Here is a 23,408-nt window from a genome sequence, read left to right as displayed (position 1 = left end):
TAACCTACGCTACTGTGGACACATCCAAGGAGCTGGGGAAGAAGATACGTGCCAGTGGTTCTCAGCCCTGTTCTCCTGCCCTACCAGAGGGGAGAGAGAAAGCATTCTCCCATCAGTAATAGTGGCTCACTACAAGAGTGACACTCAATGTGGGGTGGGAGGTGGGAATTTCTCTGGACCAATAAAACTTCCATGGTAAAGAGATGTGCTAAATTAAGAGAATCGAGAGACAGAGGGTAGTATCCTAAGAAAAGTGACAATAAGACCAAAGCTTGGGGCATAAATTCAGGAAAGAGCCACAGCGTTACCTTGTCAGCTACAGACTGTTACCCCAGACTCGGCCCTAGCACAGCAATGGGAAAAGTTAAAAAGCAGGAACAAAGACGAGCAAAGGAGTAACTCTAAGACACGCAGAAAGAGGCAGTTTCTTTTTTGGGGGGAAGGGAGGGTGGGTACAGAACTCATGGGCCAATATCACATCATTCCCAGATAGTCAGTAATTTATGAAGGATGTATTTTAAAAATCTAAATAGGGAGGATGCAGGTTGGGGTCTCTTTCTGTTAATGGCAGAATAAATAATTTGGTCCGATCATCCCACTGAGAACAGCCAGAAAATCTGCGCAGAACATTTTTTAAATCTCTTGGAAGGCATCAAAGAGCTATCGAAAGAGTAAGTAAACATAAGGTCAAGATCTGGAAGAAGACAGAAACCCAGAGAAGAGAGTCTGGCATTTGAGGCTGCTTTCCCTTAGAGGCATCTGCCCAATTCCAAAAGAGGAGACTAAAGACAGAAGCCAAACATATCTTTCAACAACTCACAGGAAGGGAAGAGGGATAAAAATAAGAGTTCATGGCCCATCAAGGAGGGGAGGGAGTCCTGGTACGTCACCTAGGCTCTGGGTTTGGATTCTGAAAACATACCCCCTAAAAAGTATAGGTGAACCAGAAAATGCCCAGCCATCACAGGATTTAGGTCCCCCTTCACATCATCTCAATCCATGACTGGGTTGAGGTGATCTGTGTTACCAGTTGTTCTAGACTAGCTGAATACCAAAGGCAAAGATAAATCCTCTCTGGAGGAATAAAAATAACATCCAGATCTTCAAATCATACCTACAGTTTTCATATACAATGTGCAGCACTCTATAAAAAATAACCAGGCATACAAAAGACAACATATCCAAAAACAAGAGAAATAATAGATAATAGAAACATCCAGACAATGAAATTAGTAGACATGGGCTTCAAAATAATTCTGCTGAATATGTTAAAGGAAATAAAAATTATTTCAGAAGCGAACTGGAAACTTAAAAAAAGAAATTGGAAAGTAAAATAATTAAAATTAAGGGCTCAATAGATAGGTTTAACAGTAGATTTAGCCATAGCTGAAAAAAGAATTAGAACAGAGAGAGAGAGAATGGAACAGAAACAGTACTTGAAGAGGTAATGGCTGAGAATTTTCCACAAATTCCAGAAACAGCACGAACACAAAGAAAAGCACACCTAAGTGCATCAAAGTAATATTGCTACAAACCAAAAAGTAATTCTTATAAGCAATTACAGACAGACACACAGAAAAAGAAACAACACTGACAGTCATTTCTCAACGGAAACAGAGGAAGTCAGAAGAAAATAAAATGGCACCTTTAAAAGCTTGGTGGGGGGGTGGAATTCTGACAACCTAGAATCCTATATGCAGTAAAACTGCCTTCAAAACGAAGTTGAAATGAAGACATATTCAGACAAAAACTGTGCTAATTCATCAAAAGAAAGTCCTTTTAAATGAAATACTAATAGGCATTCCACAACTAGAAGGATGAAGAGATGCAGGAAGGATGAAAGCAACTGAATGGGCACACATGAGGGTAAATCTAAATGAAGACCGACTGGAAAAACAAGAGCAATAATAGCGCCTGTGAGGTTTAAAACATACAGAGAATCAAAACGCACGACAGCAGCACAGTTGAGAGGGGGATAAACAGAATTAAAGGAGTTTAAGAAGCTTACACTGCCTGGAAAGTGATAAAACTACTAATTTATCTTGGAATTGAATGAGTAAATGATGCATCTTAAAATCTCTAGAGCAGCCACTAAAAAAAACAGTATTCCAATTCAAAAGAGAGCAAGAAAGGAAAAGAAAAGGGACAGAGAACAAGTGAGACAAATAGGAAGCAACTAGTCAGGTAGTTTTAAATCCAAAGACATCAGTAATGACATACACAGAAAACAGTTTAATGATAAAACACAGATTATCAGATTGGAAGAAAATGTATGCTGCCTACAGGAGACACACATTCAGTACAAGGAGCCAAACAGGTGGTGAGTAAAAGGATCAAAAAAGATATACCAGGTAGCCCTTTCTAAAAGAAAACTGGTATAGCTATATTAATATCATGCAAAAGAGACCTATGACAAAAAGCATTACTAGAGATAAAAAGGGGCATTTCATAATGATAAAAGGTTTGATTCACCAGGAAGATATAACAAGTCTAAATGTTACACACTCAGTCTCAAAATATATAAAATAAAAACTGACAGAATTACAAGGATAAACAGACAAATTCACAATAGTGGGAGATTCTAACCCAATCCTCTCAGTAACTGATAGAATATGCAGACAAAATCATTAATAAACATGACCTACTTGACATATACGGAATACTACAACCAACAAATGCAAACTACAGAATCTTTTCAAGTGTACACGAAATGTTTACCAATATTGACCATAGGCTGGGCCATAATGCAAATCTCAACAAATTTCAAAATACTGAAATTATTTTAGTGTTGCTCGAAATTAATAACAAGATAACTAGGAAATCCTCATATATTTAGAAATTAAGAAATATCTTTCCAAATAACCCATAGACCAAAGAAGAAATCACAATAAAAATTTTAAAATATTTTGAACTAAAGGATAATGGATATAAAACATATCAAAATTTATGGGATATAGCAAAAAAGTTATGCTTTGAAGAGAATGTAGGATTTAAATGCATATATTAGAAAATCTAAATTAATAAGCACATAGATCCAAACATAACCAAATCAATTTCAGTTTTAAAAACAAAAACATATCCTATCCTTCCCAGTTTTTTCAAAGCGTAACTTTTGAACATTGGATTAACAAAGAAATGGCTCCCAAAATATTCTAAGTAAGAAGATGCAACTACCTGTATAAAAACATTACATCTATTGGTGAGGTCTTCAGCAAATTTATCCATCCTCTGCTCTTTAGATAAAATAGACTCCATTTTCATCATCCACGAGCTCACAAAGACGTAGTAAGACTGTACATCTCTAACAAAGGAAAATATTGGGGTTACTCAGACTAGGAACGAAATTTCCTTCCATTTCTTTGTATTGGTGGGGATAAAATGTTTCCTTGCAGCAGCATTTTTCACCTTTCTGGTTTTCAAAATACAGGTATCATATATCCATATACAATTTACTCATTCAATAAATATTTACTGAATGCCTATACAGGCTAGGCACTGATTCTCAGTACTGAAAACAAAAACCAGCAGTAAACAAAATAGACAAGTATCCCTGTCCCCATGAAGCTTACATCCTAGAAAGGAGAGCTGTATAATAAAGAAATCAGTAATTAAAACCTGTAAAATGTCAGATGATAGGTGCTATGGAAAACATAGCAGGGAAAAGAAATAAGGACTAGGCGGTGCGTACAATTTTAAACACAGTGATCAAAGCTGGCTCATGGAAAAGGTGATTTTGAGTTAACATTTGAAGATGAATGAGTAATCCATGAAAATATGTAATAGAAGAGAATTCTAGGAAAGTAAATAACAAGTGCAAACAACCTAAAACAGGAAGTGCGTCTGGCATATTCAAGTAATAACAAACAAGTCAGTATGACCGCAGCAGAGAAAGAAGGGCTGAGAAGAGAAAAGCACATCAGAGAGATGCAGGGGTGAGGGAGTGGGAGAGTATGAAAGGTAGGGAGTGGGGAAGGAATTTGTGTAAGGCCTTGTAGGAAGTTAAAGACTTCAGTGTAGAGCCACTGGAGGATTTGAGCAGTGTTATTTGATCTAACTTTGAAGAGGATCAATATCACTTTGGCTGATTATGTTAAAAATAAACTATAAAGGGGACAATGATAAAAACAGGATAACCACTTAGGAAGCTACTATGATAAAGCAGAAGAAAGAGACTGACAGCTTGAACCAGAATGGGAGAATGAAAGTAGTCAGAATCTGAATACAAAAGCCAACATTTATTGAACAGCTTTCTATATACCAGCCACTGTTCTAAGCACTTTACACAAAGTACCTCCTTCAATCCTCACATTAACCTCTGAGGTCGGTATTATGATCTTCATTTCACAGAAGAGGAAACCGACACAGGGAAAGTTAAGTATTGTGCCCAAGACCATACAACTAGTATGCAGCCAAGTCAAGATTCAGGCCCAAATCTAGGAAGCTCTCCCACCCGGAAAGACTAAATTAATAATATAATTCTACTATGCAGGCTGATTACAAACACTAAACCACTCTATCAATGCGTCTCAAATCACTCAAAATGGGAACTTTTAGCCCATAAGAAAAAAATGGACAATTCCCCTTGTGGGATCTGATGTTACCAACTCTTTTTAAAAAACCTTCTTCAGTTAGACAGGGTAGAGAAATGTCCCATTATTGCTGGTCAGAATCAGCTACAGGATAGCTCTTCAGGGCAACGGACTGAAGAGACCCACTTGACTAAGATTAGAATCCCACACTGAGGTGGTTTATTGGCTAGCCACACTGCCATCAATCTGACAATCTCAAGAACTCAGTCTGAAGAGGGATTATGCCAAAATCTTTAATAAACGTGTTTCAGGAGGTGAAACCCAAGCATCAAATCTGAGAAAAATAATTTCTGCTGAGCCAGGATTCCATTAGACAGAAGACATCAATAGTTGTACTTTTGGCTTCACTTTGAATGGTGCTAAAATGCATTATCTGACTTGTGGATGATTCCATTTAAAAGTCTGAAACACAGAGAAAGAGCGTGGTCCTAGGGTAACACCTCCACTTTTGAGGAGGAGACTGCGATCAGGACTCAGCAAGGATACGATGTACGGAAGGGGACAGAAAGGTCCTGAGCAAGGACAGAAGGAAGAGGCCTAGAATACAGAGCACCCTGATGGCAATCATGTCGACAACATTATGAAGAAGGCTAATACACAGTCAAGAGAATCCCCTCAGTTTTAGATCAGACTATGCAAGATAAAGCAAGGGCCTGTCTGTCACTCCACTCATCACTCCTACTTCCAGACACCAGACAATCTTCGTCTCTTGTAAATACATAAAAACGAAACTGCTTCAAGTTTTAAAAATCAAGTTAATTGGCAAAGAAAGTCCAAAAATGGCCAAGGGTCGTCAGATTGTCAGCTTCATTTCAAAGCACAGAAAAAACATTAAGGGAAAAGAAATCTCCTGCACCAATACAAAGCATTTAACAGTGCCAACACTTCTAAGTCAACTGGGGGGTTTGAAACAAAGGTTCACACCTCTATCCTCTAAAGTTAGTATTTCCAGCATCAAAATGGTTGTGAATGGAAAGAAAAATGCAGCAACCTACAAACCTTGGACCCGAGTCAGGAGGCAGCTGGGGCACTTGGCCACTTGGGGTCTAGTGAGTAGTGTGGGTACAGGGAAACTGTGCCATATGGCCTCCTTTTTACTTCTATCATGAACTCGGGCCTCACTGGGACAGTTCTCAGTCACTCCCGCAACTTCTCAAATGTTAGACAAATGTTAGACATTAGTTCCGTCTTCAACCTGAATGCCCCTCAAATATTTAAAGAAACCCACCATAACATTCCTCAGATTTCTCTTTTAAAGGCCAAACTATACAGAGACTCCTCAGTGAGTCTTCAAAGGGCAGAGTTCTCAGATCTTCTGACATCCTGTTCAGCTTCAGCTAGGGATGCTATACATTGTAGCTCTCTTAAAAAGTGGCACCACCAAACATCAACTATGACCTGACCAATAAGAATTCAATGGAACTACCAATTTCCATGGCTAGATGTTCTAAGTATTAGCTTCCATAACCTGGGTATCGTTACTAATGTAATCTAAGTAGATACTGGCATTTTTAGCAACTGTATCACACTGTGAAAGAATATTATGCCTCTGATAACTAAAATATCCACATCTTTTTTTAATTATCACTACTAAACCTGATCCCTGTTTACTGAATTCAACTCTTCAACCTACATGCAAACTTACATCTTTATCCCTCCTCAACTCTGTTTCAGAATGGATTAGAGATCTCTGAAGTCTCTGCCGTGAGTAGTCCTGCCTGAACCGAGCCGTCCTTTTCCACTGACATTAATCACAGCACTTGAGAGGCCTAAGAGATGCCTGAGGGGATCTCCTACAGACATATTTTTCCTTCCCCCACCATGTAGCATTGGTCCAACTTCCCCTCGATAGTAAAGATCAACAGAAGGCGGCAAGTATTCTATTACCCTTTAACCACGTCACAGATAAAAACTGTGTCTAGCACAGGGCCAGTGGCAGAATCCTGAGTCATTTCACTTAAAATCTTCACCCAGATCACCATGTGATTTTAGCAGTGTACTCAAGTAAGAATGTGCAATAAATTGAATTGTCGATGCTAGGTGATGCAACATTGTGGCTTTTCATACTACTTTCTCTCTTTTGTGTATATTTGAAAATTTACATAATAAGAGTTAAACAAAAAATAAGGATGTAAATAGCAAAATAAATTAAGAGTTAAAAGCGTTCTTTTAGGGAGGACTGAGGTACAGCGGGGAAATTAGACAGGAGACAATTATTTTTCCCTTTAAACCTTTAGCACTTTTTGACTTTTTAACTATGTGCAAACACTGCTTTCATAGAAACAAAAATAAAGGAAAAGAAAGGAGTGCATCAAATTAAAGTCAACTCCTCCAAAAATCATCAGTGAATCGTGGACACACAATGTTTTTAATGTCATCAAATGACATCTACTGCAAAGACTTTAGACAAAAAATATTTAATGTATCTGATAAAAAGTAAGTGTATATGTGTGCATATATATCTCCAAAAGGTATAATTTGCCTAAACCTTAAATTGAGTTTAAGCCTAAAACATTAAAAAACAAAAACAGCTCCTAGAAAACAAATTTCCTAGAGATTGTCCAATCTTTTCTTTGGTAGTGAGTAAGTACATTTGATCTTATCATTCAAATGCTTCCCATATATTTAGAATCAGTATAGATTTGAAAATACAAAATATCTAAGTATTTTCATTATGGGTGCTTATAAAACCTACTTGGTAAGTGACTGAGCTTTCTGCTGTAGGAAAGTCTCTCTGTGTATTTTAATGGCTTGAAGACTTTTTCTGTCTAGAAGTTTGGCAGCTGCTGGCATTTTCTGGATTAAAAAATTATCAGGAAACCAAATAATATTAGCAGTTAGAGTGATGGCTGGTACCTGAAATAGTGAACATAAGGAGAGGGAAATCATTAAATGCAGGCCAAACAATAAGCTGTTTGATAGTTCTACAGTACAAAATGGAAGACTATTTCAAGAAAAAATAATCATAAAAAATACTAATATATTATGGGACAAATTATCTTACTGTGGCACAGAGTTAAGGCATTTCTATACCTGGTGTGGAGCATGACGATAATTTTATTCTGCCTAAATATTAAACAACACACACACATGCATACACACACATTTACACACTCTCATGGCTTTTCAGATGAATAAAAATACGCAAAAAGCAAATAGAAACTTGAATCTTCATGACATTTACTTTCATTCTATGTTAGTAAAAAACAAATACCAAAAATGGCTGGATTCTCATAGTCACATATCACTTGATTCTAGAAACTAAATTTTCAATTTTGAAATCAGGTGCCCATCATGGATGTGAATTCAAAAATTTTAAATTTTTTCTACTTCAATAATGAGAATGAATGGGGAGAAGAGGAGAAAGAATAGAAGAGAAAGAAAAAGAGGAAAAAGTAGTAACAGTAATAGAAAGTTAACATATAGGAAAAAACCTGGGAAAACATCCACTAATACAGGTTTATATGACGTGGAAGTATACGGTATTTTCATTTACTGGGCTACTTATTTCTGGAATGCTTGGACTTAAAAAATGAATATAATGATATTATTTTTGTGATTATTGTTACAAAATATTAGTATTACAAAAATTATTTTTGTAAGCAGGAATAACTACATTTTAAAATATCCAGTTTTATCCAAAATCTTTTTACTCTACGCAACTGAAAAAAATGAAAGTTCCAGGTTCTTACCTTCTTACAAATGTCCAATAAAGACTTATAAAACTTTTTATCAACAGTTCGGAAAATCTGAAAGTGCAGCACGAAGAGTCCACAGATCCCTACATACTTGTCTCTCTGGTCAATCTCAGACGGTTCTCCTGAGACAATAACATGAGAGAGAAACAGAACAAATACACGTAAAATTCTGCTTTTAAGGAAACGCAAATTTTATAAACAAAAACAAAAGAATGCATTTTACATTACCAAGTCTGGCTTCTACATTAGCAAAAATTGAGCGAATACTATGTGCAAATTCTTCAGCAAAAGTGCTATTTTTTGACACAGACACTCCTCCATTGAGAGAATCAAACTGCTGTTCTATACAGGCCTAGACAGGAAACATTTAAAGGGAAATTTAGACTCTCAGTAATAAGCTAATAAACAGCTTTAAATCTAGAGTACGTGATAAACTTCTACATTCATCATTTTAATTTTACTAACACTGAAGCTCTCATATCTAAATCCTTCTGAATGGAAAATGTCTACGTACTAACATATTTGACTATCAGTTATGTGAAAGTAATCAAACTGAACCAAAAATCTATAATTCTACAGGAAGAGATACACACAGTGATGCTCAGCGACATATAGAAGACACATGTGATGAAGCCCTGGAAAACATGTTTTATTATTTTACTTTGTACTTCTGAGAGTAGAATTTACTTTTTCTGTTTACAATTACTTTCCTAGCATTTGATTACAGCATGTGCAGAAATGTCTCCTGGAAAAGGAATCAGTGACAAAAAACATTACCCTTTGAATCTAATGGACTAATAGTTAATATAAACAAGAGTTGGGATCAATCTGCAAAAACCATGATCACGTAAAATATAAAGGTGACCTTGAAGCAGATTTTACATGGAATATAATGCAATTTCTGGTGGATACGACCCAAAGCAGTGCTGCCCAACAGAACTTTCAGGAATGATGGAAATGTTCTACATCTGTGCTGATATGATGGTTGGCCACAAACTACGTGTGGCTATTTTTCCCCCAGCTTTATTGGGATATTACTGACATATAACACAGGTAAACTTAAGGTGTACAGTATAATGATTAGACTACATGTGGCTATTAAGCACTTGAAATGTTGCTAGTGTGGCAGAGGAAGTGAATTTTTTATTTTATTTTAATTAATTTAAATTTAAACAGCCAAACACAGTTAGAAGCTACCTGGACTGTGCAGATCCAGATTATATTCCCTGACCCTAGATGAACTAAATAGACTTTTTTTTTTTTTTTAATGAGGAAGATTGGCCCTGAGCTAACATCTTTGCCAATCTCCCTCTATTTTGTATGTGGGATGCTGCCACAGCATGGCTTGATGAGCAGTGCATAGGTCCACGCCCAGGATCTGAACCTGTGAACCCCGGGCTGCCAAAGCGGAGGGCAAAAACAACAAACACGATATTTAACACGACTGCTTAGATCTTAATCCTTGAATAGTTTTATCTTGTTACATAATTAAAAAAAAAAACTCTTACCCCAAATAAAACTACTACACTATTTTGTTTGCTACTAGATGCTGAAATAATTATATTTTAGTACACAACGTGTTAAGCCACAGCACTTTTAAACAAAAACATATTCAACAGTATGCCATAAAACGGTGAACATGTTAACATACGCCCATTTATGATAGCCCGATGCAGCTCTCACACCTGAAATATCGTTCCATCAAGTAACTGTCCTTCTAACTTCAGCAAGAACTTTTCAAATGGCTTCAGTTTTTCTTCCTGAATTCCAAATTTGGAAGGATTGTGATGGACAGATTTCAGCAACCTTATGGAAGATCAGGAGAAAGATCGTAAGTCTGCCTAATAAATTCTTAAATTAAAAATTTTCCCAGAAAAACTGGAAAGCCACATGTAAAAGAATGAAAATTGACCATTCTTTTTCACCATTCACCAAAATAAACTCAAAATGCATTAAAGACCTAAAGGTGAGTCCTGAAACCATAAGGCTTCTGGAAGAAAACGTAGGCAGTACACTCTTTGACATCAGTATTAAAAGGATCTTTTCAGACACCATGCCTTCTCAGAGAAGGGAAACAATAGAAAGAATAAACAAATGGGACTTCATCAGACTAAAGAGCTTCTTCAAGGCAAATGAAAACAGGATTGAAACAAAAAAACAACCCACTAACTGGGAAAAATATTTGCAAGTCATATATCTGACAAAGGCTTAATATCCTTAATATATAAAGAACTCTCGCAACTCAACCACAAAACATCAAACAACCCAATCAAAAAATGGGCTGGAGACATGAACAGACATTTCTCCAAAGAAGATATACTGATGGCCAATAGGCACATGAAAAGATGCTCATCATCGCTGATCATCAGGGAAATGCAAATCAAAACTACACTAAGATATCACCTTACACCCGTTAGAATGACAAAAATATCTAAAACTAATAGCAACAGATGTTGGAGAGGTTGCGGAGAAAAAGGAACCCTCATACACTGCTGGTGAGAATGCAAACTGGTGCAGCCACTATGGAAAACAGTATGGAGATTCCTCAAAAAACTAAAAATAGAACTACCATACGATCCAGCCATCCCACTACTGGGTATTTATCCAAAGAGCCTGAAGTCAGCAATCCCAAAAGTCCTATGCACCCCAATGTTTATTGCAGCACTGTTTACAATAGCCAAGACGTGGAAGCAACCTAAGTGCCCATCAACAGACGAATGGATAAAGAAGATGTGGTACATATATACAATGGAATACTACTCAGCTGCAAAACAGAACAAGATCATTCCATTTGCAATAACATGGATGGACCTTGAGAGAATTATGTTAAGTGAAATAAGCCAGCAAGAGAAGGATAATCTGTGTATGACTCCACTCATATGAGGAATTTAATACTATGGACCAAGAACAGTTTAGTGGATACCAGGGGAAAGGTGGGGTGGGGGGTGGGCACAAAGGGTGAAGTGGTGCACCTACAACATGACTGACAAACATTAATGTACAACTGAAATTTCACAAGATTGTAACCTATCAATAACTCAATAAAAAAAATAATTAAAAAAAAAAAATTTTCCCAGAAATCAAAATTTTATGTTCGTATTTCTTATTTGGCTGTACACATTTGAAAGTTTGAACAAAAACAATCTTGATGTATTTAATTTTCTAATCATGCCCCTTTACATCATCTTAAATTCAGATACCTGGTTCTCTCTAGATACATTTAATAAATACTTATAATTGACTAAAATAAAACATCTTGACTTAAAAGTCTTGGAGTATACAATGAAATAAAACCAAGCTCAGGAAAAACAACTGTTACGTGAACAGAACCCAAGAAAAAAATAAATCTGAACCCTAAGGTATTCAAACTAACACTCGACTATACTTTAAGAGTTAGGATGCTCTGTATATCATACTCTCAAACAAACCCAGCTGCAATTAAAGAATGGTTACTGTCTCCGTAAAAATACTCATGAGATCCTGCTAAATATAGATCTCCAGATCTTTTAAATGATCTGCACTCTTTATATTTATTTACTCTTTACTAATAATTAACCACAAAGTAAGAGAATATTTTAAATATTTTAATTGTCTCACCTTTTGTACATAGTCCAGTGGTCTTTCAATGTGATATGATTATCAATAATTTCATCCAGGGTAAGCAAAACTGTTAGTAGCTCTCCCAAGTGCTCATACATTGTCTGTCAAAAAACCTTTAATGATTATCATTTAACCACTAGTTAGAAGTTAAGCTTCATGTGGATTTTTAAAGTTAAACACACTTGATCTAATTTCTAAATTAGTTAAAGCAATGGGCAAATCAGTGTATTAAGCTACAGATGAAATAACTGATCCTCAGATGGAAAAATTAGCCTTTAATAGAGAAACACTTCGCCCAATATTTCATCCTTAATTGTGGTATCTGTTCCACTCTCCAAAGAGACCACTTGCCGCATTGGGCCAGGACTGGGAAAAGCGAAGAGTTACACCAACAGTGGGTCAGTAATGCCTCATCAACTTCCCAGATGAAAGAGAATAAATGCAAAAAAATATACGTATATCCATTAAGAGTTGCTACAATTGTACTCTCCAATCATACAAACTCCAAACTAAAATATAGTAAAAATTACAGTTTTACGGGTCAAGTTAAATTACTTTTACCTGAAAATGAACTCCAGTTGTCTCTATAATTTTGGGTGCAATCCTGTAATAAAATAACACCCAAGTTAAAAAAAAATTCTCCTTTCTGTCACAGTTCATTTTTATTTTAAAGAAAACACACAGCAGCAGAAGCTCTTGGAATTTTAAAATGGTTATCTTTATTTAGACTTTAGTCACTAAAATTTGAGAGAACCAAGGAATTACTCCCATATTCCACTTTCCCAAGAGGGGAACTAATTTGCACACACAAAGTCTGGGCTATCCTTGCCTATACCCAACTCACTGGGTAGGACTATGACAACATATGGCCCATGAATAACCTTAGCCATTTAAACCTAAGGATCTAGCTTCAGACGGAGGTAGAGAAGTAACAAAACCGATATTCATTTTTCTCTAAACTATTAGAATTTCTCAATTCCCTACTAGAATCTTTGTTTCCTACCCAAACTGGTGTTTTGGAACTAGTCTTCTCTTTAGTCAGGTTTATATCTAAGTTCTCACCCATACTGAAAAATAATGCATACAACTAGGATTATACCAAAGTCAAAAGCCCTGGGATAATTCCATTTTACTTCCTAGAGATTCAATTTACTCAACAGTAAATAAATAATTTAAGATAGAACTTGTATATCAAAGCGCATACAGATATTCTACAGGATAAAATATGTTAAAAATTAAACACAAAATTCAAATAAGTTCATCTTTCTCGGGCAGGTACTGCAGGGGTTGGGGGAGCTATGCTCTCATTCCCTTCTGCCATGAGGAGAGCCTTCAGTACAAGGACAGAACATCAATAAACACCTGGCCAAGGGAAAAAACCTGAGAATGAGAAACAGTTAACACAGTCCTCCAGTTTATAAAGAGAGTTAAGATGCAGCATGGTATAGTAAGAAGAACAATAAATGGACTGGCGATCAAAAGAATGGTACCTAAACTGCTATGGAATGTAGGCAAATATTCCTCTGGGCCTCAGTGATCTCATCTCATAATTGAGAATCCCTAGTCAGATGCCTAAACAAAATTATTGTAAGGTTATAATAGCAAATGGAGAAAATTTTAAGCATAAAGTATTAATCAAATGTGATATGTCACTTTATGGTAGTCAAAATAGTAAGGGCTCTATGAAAATTTGATCATTTTTCTTGATTTAGGGGAGTGGTCCCCAAACTTGGAAGATCATTAGAATTACTCACAACATTTTTTCAATGAAGATTCCCTAGCCCCACTCCCCAAGATTCTGTAGTTTAAGAAAAGTCTCATGGGATTCTAATGAGCCAGGGAACCTTCAATGTAAAGGAGAGGAAAGGAATTAGGAGAGGAAACACGGTGCACGTACTAATCCCATATTAGCCTTTTTCTATATAATCAAATGTCTTTAAGATTATTCTGTCAACATTCGCACTCAGACAGATGATGAGTTCATTCACCACGGTAGAAAGTCTGTCATCTTAACCTATGTATTATACACATCAAGTAGTGTTTGAAAGACCATGAATGTTCAAAGAATGCTGAATAAGTGAATGAATAAACAAAGAACTAATCAGGTAATTAGTTTTAGAAAAACATTTCCTGCATCTCTATTATAAATGCAAAAATATTTCTAAAATCCATTACTTGTTACTGATATAGAGGGCAGCCAACTGATGGACTACATTCATCACTACTTCATAGCACCGCGTAACAAAACAAGACAGTTCCTGAAACGACAAGTTGAGTATGTGTTACAAAGTTGCTTTTAAAACGTCACCATTTCTAACTGAACTTTATGGTAACAATGCTTAACAAAAACAAAATAGTTTTCCAATAAAATCTCCAGTTAACCCTGCAACCAGACAACTTTAAGCATCCCTCCAGCAATCAATTCTCAACTCAGCTCCTGCATCCCAAGGTCATTTCTCTCTCTTTGACCCACAGCATTTCATTTATATTTTAATCTTAACATCTTATTTTAATCTTAATATCTATTTTTTTTTTTGAGGAAGATTAGCCCTGAGCTAACTGCTGCCAATCCTCTTCTTTTTGCTGAGGAAGACTGGCCCTGAGCTAACATTCATGCCCACCTTCCTCTACTTTATATGTGGGACGCCTACCACAGCATGCCAAGCGGTGCCATGTTCGCACCTGGGATCCGAACCGGCGAACCCTGGGCTGCCGAAGAGGAAGGTGTGCACTGAACCGCTGTGCCACCGGGCCGGCCCCTTAGTATCTATTTATTTATATTTTGTAATAAATATTTTATATATTTTTTACATATTTTTTACATTTTAATCTTAATATCTATTTTAAGTCTTAGGTTTTAGTTACTCACATAATTCCTAAATGACAGAGACGGTCTCATTCCTTCTTTAAATATCCACTGCCTAGTATGGTAGCTAACCCTCAACTACTTCTCAATAAATCTCTGTCCTATTAACTGAATAAATGAATGAACATCCGAATGAATGAAGAAGCTCAAAAGCTGCCAGTTTAGAAAGTATGACAATGAGGGGAAGGGGTCTCCCAAAGTCACTCTGAAATAACTTCAAATGTTTATTACCTTTAACCTTATCTATAAACAGGCTTGGCACACAGCAAGTGAAATTATCTCAGCAATATGTTTGTCACTAAATAATTAACTTGCATCTACCATATCCCACACCTCCTGAAAATTTCTTTGCAGAAGCTCTCCACCTGTACATCTATAGAAACAGCTGGCATCCTAAAATATTTAAAACCTGATTAAACCTATGGCTGTTCTAAATTTTAAGCTCTATGAAAGCAGGAATTTCTGTTGATTTTGTGCACTGCTATGTCCCCAGCACCAAAAACAGTTTTTAACACGCTAGGCTCATAAAACATTTGTTGAATGTTTACAAATGGAATTGTATGCAGCTGTCAGTGAAATCCAAAACCAATTTAAGGTTTTTGAAAATGAAAATAAATGTATTTCAATTTTACCTAAACAGCTCTAGATTTACACTTATTAAATTTCTAAAGTTTAATAGAAGCAGACAAAACAACAGAAAATGCAGAATAGAAAGCACAAAATAAAAAGGCAAAAACAAGTCCAGATATATAAGACTATTTATATAAGATAGAAACAGAAATAGAATAAATTAACCAATTAAAACACAGATTTTTCAGACTGTAAAAAAAGCAAAATTCAGATATACGAAGTTTTAAAGAAACACAACTAAAACATAATGACACTAAAAGATTGAAAGAATGAAGATAAATCAAGAAAATGTTAAACAGAGCTGGACAGTGATATTAATATGAGACAAAAAAGACTTTATTAGCATTACTGTACGTAACATATACATTTATATAATTATACGTATAATTATTATAGCTTAAGAAGGTCACCAAATAATGATAAAAGATCCAATTTATCAGAAATGATTAACAATTCTAAACTTGAATGTACCAAATAAAATATCCTCAAAATAAGAAATGCAAAATTTGATAAAACTAGAGGAAGAAACTGACACATTCATTGGGACCCTACAAATTCTATTTCTTAGACTCCTGCCCAGCAGGCTTCCTGGCAGGTTCTGTCAACAGGTGGCACTCAAAGGAGACTAGAAGGCAGGAAAAGGACATGGTTTCTATCCCTTACTGTTTTTCTCGACACGATCCAGGCAGGACTGCAAGGGCACTTTGCTCCAGCCTCCAGCTTCTTTCTGCACTACAGAACCAGCCTCATATTGCCCTCTCGGAGGGACCAGCAGCAGCCAGGCAGCATGGCTTCCTCAGAGGTATGAGCACTGAATTCCACGGGGCTCCTCCTCCAAGCTCCCAGATTTTGGCAACCCTAACCTTTGCCCTTTTTTTCCTAGATGTAGAGGTGGAATCTGCTTCTTCTGGATTACCTTACTGCTCCCCTTCTTCCTGAAAGTTTTTTCCCAGCTCTCACGTAACCAATTCTCTGTATTAAGCCTCTTCTTTTGAAATAACTCGTGTGATTTGTTTTCTGGACTGGACCGAGTGACATCTACCATAATAGAGGATGATTTCAACAAAATGCTCCCAAGTAGGTCAAGTAGACAAAAAAAGTAGTAAAGATATTACAGATCTGAACACTACACCAGCATGCTTGATTCAGTGAAATGTATGAAATCTCATACCCAAGGATCAGAAGGCAGACAGGATTACGGATTCCTTTTCCTTATCTCCCATTTCTGCTTCGTCATATCGTACAACCTCATCATTGCTCACTAACAGCTTAATCATCTCCATCAACAACTTTGCTGACATGAATTATCTTTTCCTACCTAGTACAAAGTTTAAATTATTCCAAAAGGCACGATGACAAACTGTTCGTAAATGAAATTATACAAAGAAACTTACTTTGATCCTAATTTCTCTAAAAATGCTGTAAAAATCTTGTAGGAACTATGATCTCCTTATCTGTAATTCAGTGCCAACTAAGTGTCTTACCCTCACAGTACACATTCTTAGCATTTGAAGAATTCTTGTTAATTATGATTATTTATGTGTAATTTACTCAAACCTTCCAAAGAAAAATCTCAATAAAAAGTAAAAACCAGTTACCTGTAAGAATGAAATAAATCTCCCCATTTGAATTTGGCAATCACCTTCCACCATGCTGGAATCTGTAGCTTTAAAAGGCAACATGAAGAATCATATTTCAATTTTTTAATTTAAAATCAATCAACACCAAAAAAGAAAACTAAATCATTTTTATTCATTAGTACATCTTTAATCTCCACAGTACTGAAAACAGAATTTTTATACTGAAGAGAAAAATGAGAATCATTAATCACACAATTAAAAGTAACCATCTGTTTCATCATTTAATGAATTCAAAGAAAATTCTCATCCACCTACAGTGCTTTGTAACTTACCAAAATATCACAAATAGATTTTAGAGAATTTGCTACTGTTTTGTCACTCAGGTTTTTTCACCTGTTTACCAAACAAACCAACAAAAAATCTGAAGGCTTATTTTCTCACACTAATACATTATATAACCATGGTAGTCCTACAACTGGTAACTTTTTGTTCATTTCAATGTTAAAAAAGCCATCACAACATTACAACATGAAATTGTAAAACTTACCTCCTTCTCCATAAAATAAGAGGCCATTATAAAATTTAGTTTCAGCCTGTTTAAAAAAAAATAAAGTAATTTTAAAGGTTGCTGTTTTGTTTTTAAACTCCTTAGCTCTCTTAGTTATCCATATTAAATAATAAGCAGAAGACGACATCACTTACATACAAATTCATTTAAATTCCAAAACTGCTTACAATACAGGTAAACTCAATTTATCTTTAGAGTACCAAAGATACTCAAAGTTACTTCCTGATTTCTTTAGGCTTTACTTTGTCTTATCTGACCACTGTAATAGTCTCACATCCTCCCATTAGTTCATGGGAAATAAGAAACAACCACATAATATCAAAAAGGTAGAGGAAAAAAATGAAGTTTACCAACATCCACCAGAGTTTTAATGGGTCATGGGTAAGGAAACACAGAATATATTAAAAATTCAAAGCTTTTTTCAAAAGTCAGTTATAACTAGACATTCAGTATATATGGCAGGTAACACAGACTTTGAAGGTATGCAGACCCAGACTCAATCTACTACCACTAGTAAAATGTTAGGCAAGTGACACCCCCTTTAAGCCTCAGTTTCCTCATCTATTTTTCATGTACCTCCCTGAGCTGTTATAAGTATTAATAGGGTTAGTTAGCATGGTGTTTGGTACATAGTTAAGTACTCCATGAATGGTAGTCACTACTACTTTAAATAAATAATTCATTCAACATTCAATAAATATTTACACACATTGTACACATATAAGCACCTATTTGCTTTCAAATCATGTTTTTAACATCTTAAGAGTACAAATAATTACCTCATATTTTAATTTCTTGATTTCACAACAAAGTGCAGCATAAACCGTGATGACTTTGTTTAAGACCTAGTTTCATGAGTAAAAAACATAAAAGAGAAAAGTAAATTACAGCAAATAACCAAAGCATTTAAAAAATGGATTCTTAGGGGGCTGGCCCCGTGGCCGAGTGGTTAAGTTCGCGTGCTCCGCTGCAGGCGGCCCAGTGTTTCGTTGGTTCGAATCCTGGGCGTGGACATGGCACTGCTCATCAAACCACGCTGAGGCAGCGTCCCACATGCCACAACTAGAAGGACCCACAACGAAGAATATACAACTATGTACCGGGGGACTTTGGGGAGAAAAAGGAAAAAAAAAAAAAATGGATTTTTAGGTTTAGGAATCTGTACCTTGTTTTCAGTCTTTATGAGTTCCAAAAGGGAAGACTGTTCATAAGGCAAAAGCTATAGAAACAAAGGAAAAGAACACTTTTTAATTTTAAAAAAACCCTTGCAATTTTAAATATACAAATTGAGACTAGCTCTATTCTATTTGAACTTGTGTTAGACCCTGTACTCAGCACTAGCTCCATCCCAGATGGAGAGTGACTACTAATGGGTATGGGATTTCTTTTTGGGGTGGCAAAAATGTCCTAAACTTGGTTCTGGTGATGGCTGCACAATTCTGTGAATACACTAAAACCAAAGAATTGTATGCTATGTGAATTAATCTCAGGACAGCTTTTATTTAAAAGTCAATATGTGACTTAAGACAGTGTTTAGTACATAATAAATGCTCAATAAACATTAGTTATTTAAGTGGTAACAGGCGACAGTTTCAAAGATAAAACAAGACAGAACTACCTCAAAATGAAAGAGAGCAGGATGACTTACTTTACACATTAAAAAATTACTCCCACATTAAGATCCCCTAAATAGCATAACCGAACTTTTAGGAAATGATGGAAATATTCTTTACCTTGATTGTGATAAGAGTTACATGGGTATATGTGTTTGGTAAAAATCATTGAACAGTATATTTTAAATCTATGCATTTCACTGTATGTAAAACAACCTCAATAAGAAACAAATAAAGGCTGAACATTCTATTCCAACCCTCTTCTTGTTCTTGATGATGAAAAACAAAGGCTAGCTCAAAGAGTTGGAGTTTGTGTCATTCCTGGACACTAAAGGCTTTCAGTTTGTGTCATTCCTTCAAAAGCAAAAACACCTGCATGGCTTAGAGGAAAGAAAATTAACAATTATTCTCTAAGTTTCTAGATTCCGAATAATAAAAACATATGTTCCATTTTTAACAATTATGTTTTCAAGATACAGTATGTCCTGAAAACGTATACAAAAATAAAAAAACAAAAGCAAACCTTTAATGCTATAGGATCAAGATTGAAATCCCAAACATCTCCAATTGAATCATCTAGTGCGTCCTCAATTCTTCTCAACTGAGACGTGTACTCCTCAAGAAACTTCCCATAATTCTTCAGTTGGACTTCAGCATGAATTTCTAAATTTAAATTTTAAAACAGCATGTGAGAAGAACAAGTAATCAATTACAGGATGTTTACTTCAAATAATCTCAAAAGTCACAGCAAAGTAGATAGTAAGCATTGTTAAATGCACTACTTTGGAATGTCTGGACTTCCTGAAAATAAAGTTTCAAAGTTAAACAATAATTCAGCTTTCAATCTTTTCCAGACAGACGAAATAATTTTCAAAGCAGTAGGTGTCACCACACACAGGGATACCATCTTAAGACTATAACTTTAAAGTACTACGAAAAAGTCACTATCCCATTTACCCTGAAATCTAGAGCTTTTAAACAATCTGAATATGCCTCATGCAACTCGATGTCCTGATTCTGTTTTAGTCATAAACAACTTTTTTGCAAAAAAAAAAGACTCAAGACCAGAATCAAGTGCAAAAATCTTGTCACAGAACACAGATTCTATGTTGTCATAGAAGTAAAGTTTTAAAACATAATTCTTAATTCTATACACAGTAAACCGTTTAAAAATACACCTAAATATTGTTTTTAAAGTGGGTTTAGACTTACTTCATCATAATGAATACTATTCCTCTGTTGCCCAAAATTTACGAAGATTTTAATTATTTATCATAATAGAATTGGAAAAGCCAGTAAAGAATACTAAGTACAGAATAGTGTGCTGTTCTTTACAGAATTTACACATTAACAGATGACTCTAAAGAGTCCTTAGAATAAACTGGACAAGAAAGGTAGCCCTATTTAGCAAAATTAATGAAAGTAAACACTCCACCTTATACATAAGAATTCCCTACTTATTTCAAAGGCAGCAAATTCAACTCCAACTCAGTTTCTTTTATTGATGTGAATAACTTTCTTCAATCTTTGCCTTCTTTAAAAAAGTAAAATTTTACTCTCCTCAAATTAGTAATTCAAAGCCACCACAACACAGTACGTTCTGACTCTTTAAGGATAAAGACCTAGCTCCCCATTCTGCCTTGGTTTGCAGCTAACGCTCTGAACCAGGTGGATCAGTTTAGTCGATCAGTGTTCCTATCTCATTATAGCACTAATCCAGGCAATTCTGAAAAACAGTCTAGTTCAAAAGTTAATGAAAACCAGACACAGAGAAGTCTTCTCTTCTCTACAGCTTAAATTAAAAACCGCGTAACATTGTCAGAATCCCAAGGACACGTCTAATTCTGTTATGTGGGAAATGACGAAAGCTGCATTCAACCGTCACATGAGTTCTTAATGACAACACTAGAAAAACACGCCAATAAATTACTCATTTGGTCTGAGAATTCACAAAGTAGTAGGCAATACATAATCCATAATAACATCAAAGTTCCTTGCTGATAAGATAATGAATCGGTGTAAAATTGGTAAAAGTTAAAATAAAGAGATTTGAGTAAGATTCTTCAAGAGTAAAATTCCAAACACCTCTTTACATGCTTATCTCTTCCAATACACGGCATTCCTTGTTTTATCTTTGTATCTCTAATACCTAGCAGGGTGCCTGCTCCGTCTGTTGAGTGAATCAGATCATTTTACTCTAAGTTGAACCATTTTCAAACCCAATAATATATTTACATCCCAATTTTTTGAAGATACTAGAGTAGGGGGACTTTGTCCATTAAACGTCATACATGATAAGGTGCAGTTCACTTTATAACAGTAAACACAGAATCTTCTCCATAAAAAAAAAATTAAAGAATTTTCTCATCACCAAGATTGTTTTTTATGCTGCATAAGAGCTATTATCTCATGGAACATTTTGTGAAAAACTACAAACCATTCTGAATTAAGCTCATACTTCTTTGAGAGGCTAATAAAACCTAACTACATGTAAGTTTGTACATGAGTCTGTCTTTGTAAAATTCAGCAAAATTCACATGTGATTTTTCAAAATTACATTCAGCTTTTGGAGAAAACGCACTAAAAAAACTAATTCACAAGCGGTATATCCCAATATCTCTTATATCATTTATACAGATTAATATCACCAAAAATAAGAAACAGATTGCCAACTTCTACTGATCTTAGAGTTTCACTAAAATAATTAGATGGCCTCTAAATTTTGCTGCGTGGAACTGAACTTGTTAGATTCTTTCGGCTGAACTTCTAAGTTAAAATCAGACAATTCGATTTATTGAAGCAAAATTTGCAACAGATCTGCTGGACTGTTTGAAACCTTTCTGGCTGCAATGGCAACTACAGGACATCCCTAAAAATACCACTAAACGCAAATAAAAGGCATGGAAGGAGATAAATTGACATTCACGTGTTCATTTTTACCGTGTGAAGGGTTCTCTTTCGCTATCTTCTACGGTACTAAGAACGGGAAGGAAAACACGCTCAAACTTCCAAAAGTTGGTTTGGGAGGAAAAGAAGAAAAACAGGAAACCGAAACAGGAACCCGGAGCTCAGCCTCTTCTAGAACTGAACGCTCGAGGGATCTGGCGACAGCCCCCAGGAGGCCAGGGGCTGGGCCGGCCTCAGCTCCCCGAGCTGCTCGGCCTCCATGGACGCGCCCCGCCCGGCCTCCCTCCGCGCAGCGGAAAGTGGACGCCGCGCACGGGGACCGCGGGCTCCCCAGGAGAGTCACCGCCCCGAGCGCCGAGCCCTGACCGGGCCAGCCTGACCCGCCATTGGCGGGACCCCGCAACCGCGAAAGTCACGCTCCAGAGCGCATCCCTCTCCCACTGCAAGGGGCAGAAAGGGTCCCGACCCGGACGGCTGAGCTGCCACCGCGACGCAGAGCCCTCCCGCAGGAGCGCTGCCGGGGCTCAGGCGGGCCGGGGGCGGCCACCCCTGCCGCTCCCTTACTCTGTGAGCCGTCGTCAACGCGGTCGAACTCCCAGTCTGGCGACAGAGTCTCCACCGCCATCACCCCGGCGCCTCCCACAGTCACAGCCCCAACCAGCCCAGGCGACGACGGCCGCCTCACCCCGGAGGCTGTCACACCACGTGACTTCCGGCCACACCCCCGCCTCCCCTCGCGAGGGCGGGTTGACCGTAATGCCCCTGCGAGCCGCGGGGGCCGCTGGGAAAGCGAGTCCTCCGCGGTGGCCGGAGGCGGCCGCCATGGCTGTTCTCGCCGTGTCCTCCGTTCCTGCTGGGGCCTCGCCACTGTTGACTTCTCTTCTCATGCCACAGCGATAGCTTCAATTTCGCCCTGCTGTCTCAAGGCCATTTTTAATACCTGGAGTGTTGCTTCCTCAGTCTGGCCTCAAGGGACAAAATTAATGGAGGGAGGGCTTAACAGGAAGGCGTGGTCCTCGAGGAAGTCGCTGTCCAGGCGCTTCTTCCAAGAAGCCGGTGTTTCCAATGCCCTCCCTGTCGCTTCCATCGGAGTGCCTGCCGCTCTCGTCCTGCGCGTCCTGTGCGGATTGTTCTTGAGAAAAAAACCGCTGTGAGAGAGGAGAAGTTACTTTAAGAACACCCCAGCGAGGAATTTTACTGCTCTGCCTACCCTGCGCTCACCGGCTCTCCACCCCCTCCTCTTAAAAAGCCAGGGGGAAGGAAGAAGCGCTGGTTAAGTGTTCTAAAATGCTCCCACCTGCGAACTGGCTTTTCAGCGAATCGGGATCTGAGTTACCCAGTAATTCTACGTGTACAC

The 23,408-nt window shown here is 37.0% G+C and overlaps 1 protein-coding gene across 6 annotated transcripts in view; it reads right to left on the bottom strand.

The window, feature by feature from the left end:
* WASHC4 (WASH complex subunit 4) overlaps positions 1-23,408 on the bottom strand; it is a 71,300-nt gene that overhangs the window by 34,869 nt on the left and 13,023 nt on the right. Inside the window, exons 2-15 of one of the 6 annotated variants that reach the window (XM_070600777.1) lie at positions 22,992-23,199; positions 19,668-19,807; positions 18,697-18,750; positions 18,311-18,376; positions 17,511-17,556; positions 16,982-17,049; positions 14,063-14,145; positions 12,449-12,491; positions 11,885-11,988; positions 9,973-10,093; positions 8,516-8,639; positions 8,282-8,409; positions 7,285-7,445; positions 3,175-3,301 (exon numbers count right to left, since the gene is read on the bottom strand). In XM_070600777.1, coding sequence (XP_070456878.1) covers positions 3,175-3,301; positions 7,285-7,445; positions 8,282-8,409; positions 8,516-8,639; positions 9,973-10,093; positions 11,885-11,988; positions 12,449-12,491; positions 14,063-14,145; positions 16,982-17,035 — 945 coding nt within the window. In that variant the 5' untranslated portion in view covers positions 17,036-17,049; positions 17,511-17,556; positions 18,311-18,376; ... (1 more) ...; positions 19,668-19,807; positions 22,992-23,199. Of the gene's footprint in view, positions 1-3,174; positions 3,302-7,284; positions 7,446-8,281; positions 8,410-8,515; positions 8,640-9,972; positions 10,094-11,884; positions 12,001-12,448; positions 12,492-14,062; positions 14,146-16,981; positions 17,050-17,510; positions 17,557-18,310; positions 18,377-18,696; positions 18,751-19,667; positions 19,808-22,084; positions 23,282-23,408 lie in introns of those variants that run through there. The other 5 variants (XM_008522858.2, XM_008522854.2, XM_008522857.2 and 2 more) reach the window with 5 other exon arrangements.

The sequence above is a fragment of the Equus przewalskii genome, chromosome 29 (assembly GCF_037783145.1).
Source record: "Equus przewalskii isolate Varuska chromosome 29, EquPr2, whole genome shotgun sequence".
Taxonomy (NCBI): Eukaryota; Metazoa; Chordata; class Mammalia; order Perissodactyla; family Equidae; genus Equus; species Equus przewalskii.
This window is presented reverse-complemented; position numbering and strand designations above follow the sequence as displayed.